This window comes from Cyclopterus lumpus, chromosome 24, assembly GCF_009769545.1.
Source record: "Cyclopterus lumpus isolate fCycLum1 chromosome 24, fCycLum1.pri, whole genome shotgun sequence".
Taxonomy (NCBI): Eukaryota; Metazoa; Chordata; class Actinopteri; order Perciformes; family Cyclopteridae; genus Cyclopterus; species Cyclopterus lumpus.
Genome location: NC_046989.1, coordinates 8,099,012 through 8,109,454, shown reverse-complemented (window position 1 = coordinate 8,109,454; position 10,443 = coordinate 8,099,012). Strand labels below are relative to the sequence as shown.

Below are 10,443 nucleotides of genomic sequence, written 5' to 3'. Positions count from 1 at the left end.
TACCGTTTTCAATTAACACGTAAAAAAAAAAGAAGAAAAATACAGTAAAAACACACCTCAAAATATATCAAGTGTTGAACAATAAAAGCAAATGTGATTAAGTGCAATAGAAAACAGATATTATTATTATAAATTAATATTAATTATCACACTGGGTGACACGTTTCTTTATTTTTAACGAATTTGGGCACTTTAGTTTAGTTTGAGTCACTCCACCAAATAAAAAAGGAAAATTAATCCGCAGCTGAAAATAGTCCCCAACAAATACACAATTTACTCCAGCATGATTACTATTCGCTTAAAACTAGAATGCTCAGTTGTTTTAGGAAATGACTTTGACTTTCTTTTCTTTTTTTTACACCATGAATTTTGACCCGTTTTTAAAGCTCTAGGTCTTCAGTAGGAACGAACACGCTTGAGGCTGATTGTCACAGAGTACAGAACTCTGAAAGTATTAAGAAAAGGATAAACACTGTAGCTGCGTTTCCATTTATTCTTCAAGCGACTTTTGAAATGTCTCAAAAAAAGGAACGCAAATTAGTCGCATCTCCATCAACTGTTTGGAGAGAAACCGGCTACAGCTTAGTTTCTTCAGAAGTTGGCGGTTAATGGTTGCATGTCCGTAATCCGCCAGCAAACAGAGCAGCTCAGCTATCTGACCCAGTTATGAGAGGAAAACGGAGAGAGATCTTCAGGAATTTGTGCAAATTGTTTCTTCTACGACAGCTATTGGCCATGTTTCATGATTTTTGCACGTTATGAGAATATCCGAGAAGAAGTCGAAACAACTGTTAAGTCATGTGACTTGAATGTTTGTAATGTCAGAATTTATTCGGCAAAGGCGTTTCCATAATCCATTTAGCGCATCAAATGCAAAAAAAACATCCTCAAGCGAGAGAAAATACATTATTTTCGCAATTGAGGAAGTTCTATAATATTTTGCCGTTTATATCTTTTCATAATGTGATATGATGACAGTAAGAAATATGTAGAATAACAAAAGCTTTATCTGTTAATCCTGTTTCTTTCATTTGCTGTAACATGCACTGCAGGTGAGACAAGGTCGAAACACACATTGTCTTTGATTGTAATACAATGGTGGATAAGTATATGAAACAAGCTAACTCCAGCATAAAAGAGCACTTTTATTTACTAAAGCGTAGAAATTGTTGATATTCTAATATGGTCTTTTTAAGATACAATCATGGTGCTTGAACATACTCTGCATTCATAAAGGGGACAGATTATCCCAAAACAAAGGGAAAAACCCTTGAAAAAGTGACAGTTTACAATAAAAAAAAAAACTTCTTCAACAATATTAAGCATTTGCTAACTTTGCTAAAAGCAATTACGATCCAAAAGAACACCAATATGACATCAGTATGCGCTCGGTAAGAGCTGTACTGATTGTACAATATGACTCAGCAAGCACATGGATGGGTGTTTTATTCTCATCAGTGAAGGGTGTTATGTGGATGATGTTAATAACACTTCTTCCCCATGCACCAAATCTCCCTGCACTGAATTTGGAAACAGAATGTCCAAACAATGTGTCTCGACACATCCTTATATTTCTGGCCCGTTGCCACTCAGATGATGTGTCTCTATGACAACAGAGACGTTTTAATAAACGTTTGGAAAAAGGTGACGCCCTGCAGTTGTAATGATCAAATTAGTGTGAAGTATAAAGTGTTTCCAATATGAAGCTCCTTCTGCCGTCATGCTTTGACTTGAAGTGAGGGTAATCTGAATTGACATCTCGTGTCCTTTCATCCTTTAACCTCAGAAGTCACGATCCCAGCCAGAGAACTCCTCCTCCGCCTTCGTCTGATCAAGAGGGAAACGATCAAAGTTGATGTAGCAGGGGCCCTGATGAAGGAAAAAAATTATAGTTTATTGAAAATTGTGGATACCTTTTAACACACATGCAGAGTCCTGTCGATCCGTGACTTATTAACAGTCGTGTGTTTGAAGTCAAAGGCCCTGAATAATCAACCTGACCCAACAGATGGTTTATCACACAGAAACATCTGAGAAGCCGTCATTGAAAAGTGTGGGGAAAAGTCCCGGGCACTTTTAAAAACGTGCAAGTGATTGGATGAACCATCTGTCAATCAAACTCTTACCAAAGCGAGTTGGGAGAAAAGCTAAAATATCTCCATTGGAAAAGATGTCAATGCCGTTCTTTGCTCTTCTCTAAATGAAGATTTACTCTCCAGTTCTGATACAACTGATGCTATCGCAGCATTTACTCTAACCTATTTAGGAGCAGCCATTGTTGTTTTGAAAGAACAGTCTTCTCTCTGGGTCGTGGCCTACCGGACACAAACACATTAGTAGAGGAACGGCAAGATGGATTGTCGTGTGATCTCATGACCAGAATCTAGCTGCCGTGCAAGATAGCTGATGAATGGTCTCCGACATGACCACAACATGTCTTTGCTCAATATATATAGATATATATATATAAATATTTTTTCCTTAAGGTATATTCCAAATTATAGAGTAACACTGATGATTTAACATTTCTTAAAAAATGTCTTCCACAAAGTGAACCATCTTTGTTCTTTGTTTCTATTTCCCTTAAACCAAAGACATAAGCCACTTTTCACATAATAGTAAAAATAAAACCGGTTTGACTTGCCTTGCGTATGAGCCGCACTGTGGGGGCGTCGAGCTGACCCACACGCAGCTTGTGCCAGTTCATACTGCTGAACCACCTGAATATAGTGAGAGTGAGAAAGACAGTCAAGATAAGAAGATAAGAAGACATATAACAAGGTTTATGAGGTAGCACATGCATTCTACTGTCTAACAGCCACACACGTCACATGCTGCCTCTGTTACCTGTGATGCCGGACATCTTTGATTCCATTCTTGGTGTTTCCTAACCTCTGACCCGGCCGAGGTCTGCGATTTAAAAACACAATACATCATGCAGGCAGATGACATTCACATCTTATTTAATTCCTTCCACTTTTTAAGAGATTTGCATTCAAAAACAGTCACGAACAACACAAGTGCATATTATGATCCGTCAGTGTATTCATAAGCAGGTATTTTTCTATAATTCATGCTCTACTCTGGGAGTAACTGTGTCATCTGCTCGAACCCCCGATCATTTTCACATACATATTACATGATCCAACTCTTTTTTATGAAAAAGTTATTCAGGCAATACGTTCATTTTAAAATATGTCATGCTCGAGCATTATCAGCACATAAAACTCACATATTCGTCTCACCTGCACATTTTGCTGATAATGGACTTGGCTGCCTCACTCATGTAAGGTGGGTACTTGAACACCCCGTCCAAAATTTTGGCATAAATCTTCTGAGGCTCGGAACTTGAAAAGGGAGGACTGACAAGTTGAAGAAAACAAAAGGAGAAGTGTGACGTTTTTCATTCTTTCAACAGTCACATAAATAAAAAATGTTAAAACATCTAGTTGCTGCTGGTAAACCTGAACCTACAACTGCAGATACTGGATTGTGAAGTCAGTCACATTTCCCTACTGCCATCTCCTGGTTAACATGGGTGTGACTCTCTTGTGACATAACATCATGCTTTTGTTTAGAAATTTGAGTTTTAGGCCATTTATTAATAAGTGCCTGTCAGTTATAAACCTTACAGGACAGAAAAAATGCTTTCTTCCAAATATGGGCAGGTGAATAAGTATTACCTTCCCACCAATAGCTCATAAATCAGGACGCCAAGGGACCAAAAGTCCACCGCAAAGTCATGTCCCTGGTTCTTGATGATCTCTGGGGCCATGTACTCAGGAGTACCCACAAATGAATAGGTTTTCTCTGCACGCACCAACTCCTTTGAAAAACCAAAGTCCACCTGCAGAGACCCACACACACACACACACACACACACACACGACTTGTGAAAACAAGAGTGAGCTTCAGAGCTGCACCCACATACACAGATGAGGACTCACCAGTTTGACGTAGCCCTTTATGTCCATCATCAGGTTCTCGGGCTTCAGGTCTCTGTACATGATGTTCTTCTTATGGAGGTAGGCGTAGGCCTCCACCACACAGGCGGTGCAGAACACGGCGATGGGCTCGTCAAAACGCCCTCTGAAATCACAGACATGGAAGACTCTCCAACAACTTCCTGTTCTGCTCTCTTTAATTTGCTTTCAAACTAACTTATGACCCTCCATCACTTCCTGTTGTGGATATTTCCATTTGTCCGGGCCAAACAAGTTTGTTTCATTGTTGTCATTATATACTGCTGTGTGGGTAACAGCATCAGCCGTATTCATCTGTGCAACTGTAGTGTATTAATTTTAAGTGTTGATCTCAATATCTAATAATAGCAATACATTGTGTTGCCCATTTTGCAGCAAAATGTTCTTTCTCTCATATTATGTTGCTGGTTTAAACTGAGGAATAATTGCACCTTGCACAACAGCGTACCCAATATTCTGCCTCAACAAACACCTAAATGAGGAAATGAGCTGTTGTCTGTGTTTTCTCACACTTCTTTGAGTTTGGTCCAGATCTCTCCTCCCACACAGAACTCCATGACCATGTAGATGTATCGTGTGTCTTTAAAAGCAGCATGAAGCCTGCAGAGAGAGAGACGTTACAGACCTCCACGTTATCTGTGCAATAAACTCATTGGTATGTTGTAATTAAATGATGACGACTGTAATCACAGATACCTGACGATGAAGTCGCAGTGGACGGCTTTAAGGATCTTTTTCTCAAACAACATGTGCTCCTCCTGTCTCTTGGCAACAATGTGCTTCTTGCTGACTCGCTTCATAGCGTAATATTTCCCATGATTCACAGTGGTCATCTTAAAATGAGCAAAAAACAATGATCATCACAACTATTAGTGTGGGTATGTGTGTGTATGTGTGTATGTATGTATATATATATATATATATATATATATATATATATATATATATATATATATATATATATATATATATACAAGGAAGGTCTTTTCATTAACATGAAATATTAGATTCAACCCCTCTTTCCATCCCAGTAATTTCCGTACAGTTTTCTAGCTCCAGTCCCACTTCCTGCATGTTTCTGTTATGGGGGTTCAGTCTAATTTATTCCGGAAAAACAAGGCATGAAAGATTTTTTTCGTGTCAAAGAAATGACAACTGTCCCACTATGGTTTTGTATGAGGGAACTAATGTATTTTACATTCCAGTAAATATTAAACAGTGCTTATACAAGACAAACACACTAACCAGCTCAACGCGGCCAAACCCTCCGACTCCAAGCGTGACGGGATCTCCTTGATAGCGACCCTCCTGGTACAGCACCGGGACCAGGTCCTTAAACCTCAGAGTGGAGCCGGGACTGATCAAGACAGACAGAGAACTTTAGAGAAATGCCATTGAACTTCAAGGATCTCTTTTATGTTATATATATATATATATATATATATAATGATCGTTTGACATCTTTGGGCCTGCATCCGCCCAGTCTTATCATCTCCCACAACCACCCACCTCGGCTTCTCTGGAGCTTCTGCCTCCTGTAGCACTTTGGAGCTGAAACCCAAATGAATCGGGACAGTCTATGAGGCATTTACACATCACACTATCGTCACCAAGATTCAAAAGATTCATGATTATGATACGAAAAGAGGTCTGCCGTACGTACTCGTCAAACAGCTCCAGGTGTTCTGTGGGAATTGTCTCTTCAAACACCCTAAACAGAGAGTTTGTTGTTGGTGAAACTGCATTAATCCAAAAAGTACACAACAAAAGGCTAATGCAGGGAAATCTACAGTGACAGAGGACAGATACGCTGGAGGAATTAGTTCTTTCTGTCCGGGAGCAACCGCCTGACACCAACAGGAGCATTTAACGTGCAGCCAGACTCACTCCTTGTCGATGGAGAAGCAGGTAACGGGGCCGTCAGCGCTGCAGGTGGCCGTTCTCAAAACTTCCCTGCAGGAGGAGAAACATTGCACCTGTGAACTCCGAGAAACCGTCTGTCACGTCAGGAATTTGAGAAATTGTTGAAATTTATGACATCACGTTTAGTTTGCTGCAACAACGTGAATAAACTATGGCACATATGAGGCTTTTCACAGCACATCCCCTAATTACATATTTATCAATTCATTGGTATTTATGATGCACATCTAAACAACCTCCCAATAGAACAATTAAATCTTGATTAGAGGCAAAGAAGACTAGCTGCATGATATTAGATTTTTGATATTAAAAAGCCAATATGTGTATAATCAAACCAATGAGTCTGTTATTAAACTGTAGTTTACATACAATGTACTTGGACTTTATGTAGTTTCTTTTCCCACAACAACCAGCCAAAGGGTTTGCTACAGAAGATTTTAACTGATTTGCATAGCAACAGCACTGAAGAATTTAAGGAAATATTAATTAAATTTGGTGAAGCGATTTCACGTCACTTAACAATTTTCACACTTAGAAGATAATTGTCAGGTTGCACAACCGTAATGTCAGAGATGACGGCATTCAAAAGAAGGTGCGCAGAGCGGTGGATGCAACGAATGTCCTGAGGCATGTGTTGCCATGGTTACCGTATGAGGGCCTGTTCCCCGAAATGCTCCCCTCTCCCCATCCTACGAATCTGCTTCTGATGCCCATTCACGTTCTTGGTCACCAGGACCTGAGGGCGAGACACGCGTGAGAGGCAGGAAGAGATAATGAGTGCATATGTATCCAGTGCTGGTGAGGCACACTGAGACTCAAATGTGAGTTTGCATCCACAGTATTACACCATACCTCTCCTTTGAGGATGATGTAGAATGTGTTTCCTTCTGCTCCTTCTTGAACTATCTCATCTTTGTCCTGGTATTTCACCTAAGGAAGGAAAGACAGACAGGATCAGAACAACACATGTCGTTGTTATATATACAAAACTATATCAAATGAGTTTTTGGTGAAAATGTGTGTCTTTCCAGGCTTCTGAGATTTAAAATATGTCAGCAAGTAAAAAACAAAAAAATGATCCTTGTATTTCACTTCAAAAGATGTTATCAAATGTGTTTCAATAGCTCCCCAAAACTGTATTTCTGCTTTCTACATGAGCAACAATCACTTGTGCACATCTAAGTACACACCTCCTCCATAGAGTCAATTATTTTGGACAGCTGGACATCGATCAGGTCCTTCAGAATATGAGACCTGCGATAGCGTATAGTGAAATGAAGCAGCAGAGATAGAAATAGTTATTACATGGTTCTATAAGTCAAGCAGTTACTTTTATGTCCGTTTGACATAATAACAAAACCACCAAATCAAAGAGGATATTTAATTTCTCTTTGCTGCAGAGTTCATAAACGTACGTCTTTAGGAAGCCCATGAGCTGCTCTCGCTTCTTCTTGGACTTGTTGGTGATGATGGTCCTGTATGTCTGTCGCTCCATGGACCACAGACGCACTGCTGTCTTTGCTGCAGCAAGTGGAAGTGATGAGTAAGACTGTTAAGTGTGTCGTTCCTATATTAGAACAGGCTATTATGGACTTCAATGAAAGACAATTGAAACCATACAGAAGCAACCAGTTGTACTGTCCCTTTATACAAAAACACAACTAACCCCAAAAACACACACGCTATTTCTACCTATAGAATGACAATAAACCAATCTGCATGTCCTTCTCAGAGGCGTCATCACAGGGTCTGACCTTTGACCGTTGCGGTCCGTTTGCAGTTGTACAGGATGGCCAGCTCCCCGAACACATCACCAGTGGTCAGGCTGCGGAGGCTTCGGCCTGCCTGAGTGACAAGGAGCTCACCAGCTAAAAGATGGAAGGAAAAGAACGTTGCTTTATGGAGAAATATGTTTTTGATGTATTTACAATAGTCATATTGTATTTTAAATAAGGGGTTTGACAAATCAAACTCATTAGAACTTTAAATAAAATCCTCCATCACATCCAGTGTCCCCCACCTGCTACTATGTACATGCTGTCTCCTTCTGAGCCCTCTTTGATGACGTCTTCATCCGGTTTGAAGCTGGATTCCGATAAGAGGTCCACCATCATGGCTGTCTGCTCATCGTCGAGGCGGCTCAGGAAGTCATTCTTCTGGATGGCTTTGACGATCAGATTAGTCTCGCTGATGACGGGAGGAGAGAGCGAGAAGTCATCTTCAGCAAAAGGTCAATGAAATCTCAAGGAGCTCACCACGCAACATGAAAACCCATCATGCATTTTTTTTTATAGGAAATCTGCCAACACTGCAAATAAAAAAACTCCTGTGCGGACTTACAGACATGGGATATTCTGTCATCAGTAGTACTAGTTACCAACCTGACCATTTTCTTGACCCTGGTGCGTGTAATCTCCAGGGTCTCGGGGATCGGTTCAGAGGCAATGACTGCCGCACGGCTCCTTCTGACCTCCGGTTCAATTTCATTACCGCTCTGAGAGGGACAGTCTGAGGCCGACAAACAGGGGAACGCACAGCGAGGTTTAACTGTAAATGTCTGCAGCTGAATGTCGTATCAAAGGTCCACTCGTTCATGTCCCCGGTCGCCGCGTCGGCCTCTTACCCAGACCATGATATTGACCGTGCAGCTCCTGCAAAAGTTTCTCTTTCTCCTGCAGCCGTTGCTCTATGGCGATTTAAAAGCAGAAAAACACAATTAATGTACAAAACATCGCAAGGATGTTGTGCATGTGCATTCATATTCATGCACATTCATAAGACGGTCTCTAAAATGTTGTTATTAAAGAACTGTGATCGTGATATATCCTTAAAAGGACATTTTACAGCTGTCAGTGCACACCGGTACAGTGTGTAGGATGAGCTAATATTGGCCAATATGTGTGTGAGTGTGGTCTGCGAGGTGTTTATAGTTGTTGCAGACATTGACAATTGACAATTTTTCAGAAACATGCATTACTGTAACCGTCGAGGTGCAGCTCACTGCTCACTGTACAACAGTAGCGCAACATCACGCTATACATTCCTACTGTATATCACAGCTGGATGTGGTCACAGCCAAGCTAGACCACACCCAGCTGTGATGCTGGGTGTGGTCTAATGGTGAAGTTACTCTTTAATATAATATAGTTAGAATTGAACTCACCCAGATCTTTGTTTTTCCTCTGCAGCTCCTGGTTTATCATACATTGTTTTTCTAGCTGCTGCTTCAGCTCCTCTAGTTTCTTCTCCATGACTACAGGATTTTAACAAAAAGAAGTCAAAGAAATACAAAGAAATAAAGATGATGAGGAATTGATGTGAGTGAAGATAAACCGCAGCACGATCAGTGGTAAGCAGGCATCCTCCCAAACATGCTGTGTGCAGACTCACACACACATAAACCCCCTATGTCATATTTCAACTGTATGTAACTATACTGATGCCTTTTTACCCAATGCACTGAACTATACTGCACTGCATGCACACAGCAAGAGCCCTGCTGAATAATGCAGCCTAATGAAGGACAGTCAACAGGGTGCTTTCTGAACGCTGTCACACCCTGCCGGCTTGTGCTAAAGATCTGTTCACAGAACCTGTTAAAATAGTACAAACACCTTCATCATTAGCTCACTCTTTGCAGACTGAACGCTGTTTCTTACTCTCCCGGTTTGTTTGCTTCTGCAATAATGTTACGTTAACAGCCTCCGCTGTGTAATTTAGTGTTCATGCTTGAGAGTGGAACAAACCAACAAATGAATGAACCTTTTAAAATCAATAGAAACACGAGGTGCCAGCACCAAAATCCTGAACACACACATCGGCATCAGGAGGTGGGTGTGACCTCGGTGTGACCTCCTCCCCAATTACCCGCTGCCTCACCCTGAACATTGGACAGCGCCGAGATTAGACATTGTGTTAAAGTAAATCATAAAGAGCAATAGCCCATCAAACTGTGGTGGAAAAATAAAATGGCTCCTGATCTACTATCAAATGTTTCTTTGAAGTCTGAGCAGAAGGTGAGTTGAATAAGAACATTGGGTTCTTGGAAAAAACCTCTTTACAGCTGTCACCTATAAATAGGATGTGAAAGACCATGTTTGATGCTGTTAGAATGTTACAGGGAACACAATGGCAGCAAAAAGAAACGTGTAAATACATTCAGATTATTTGAAAGCTTGATTTGCAGCTATAATTATATAAATAACCTTTAGAGCCTGCATGGTCAACATGTAGAGAAAGAGAACCCCAGGAAAGAGTGATCCCATTGCACGCCACTGGTAGTGTACTGGTTGTTTTCTTTCATTTATTCTTTTATTCAGGAGATGCAATGGCTACAAAATGCTGAGATATTTCTTTTATAGACTACCAGGTTTGACACACATGTTGAACAACAATCGTTGGAAGCAGTGATTCGCCCGGCAACTGATTCCAGGAGAGACAACTTTTTAAAAAAAGGGGGATATTTCTGTCTGTTTGTCAGCTGCACAGGAGCAACATGATGCCCGGCTTCTCATCATTTTACTGACACAGGCAACAC

The 10,443-nt window shown here is 40.7% G+C and overlaps 1 protein-coding gene across 1 annotated transcript; it reads right to left on the bottom strand.

The window, feature by feature from the left end:
• Window positions 1–1,782: 1,782 nt before the first annotated feature.
• prkg3 (protein kinase cGMP-dependent 3) lies at window positions 1,783–9,160 on the bottom strand. Its single transcript, XM_034527950.1, has 21 exons — window positions 9,070–9,160; window positions 8,530–8,592; window positions 8,288–8,414; window positions 7,927–8,093; window positions 7,661–7,774; window positions 7,322–7,427; window positions 7,097–7,160; window positions 6,759–6,836; window positions 6,554–6,642; window positions 5,871–5,936; window positions 5,647–5,694; window positions 5,493–5,534; window positions 5,229–5,340; window positions 4,680–4,816; window positions 4,494–4,583; window positions 3,948–4,089; window positions 3,684–3,847; window positions 3,246–3,362; window positions 2,848–2,910; window positions 2,645–2,720; window positions 1,783–1,869 (listed from the first exon to the last, which is right to left on the bottom strand). Exons 1-21 carry the CDS (start codon window positions 9,155–9,157, stop codon window positions 1,783–1,785), a joined length of 2,040 nt encoding a protein of 679 aa, XP_034383841.1. The 5' UTR covers window positions 9,158–9,160.
• Window positions 9,161–10,443: the final 1,283 nt, after the last annotated feature.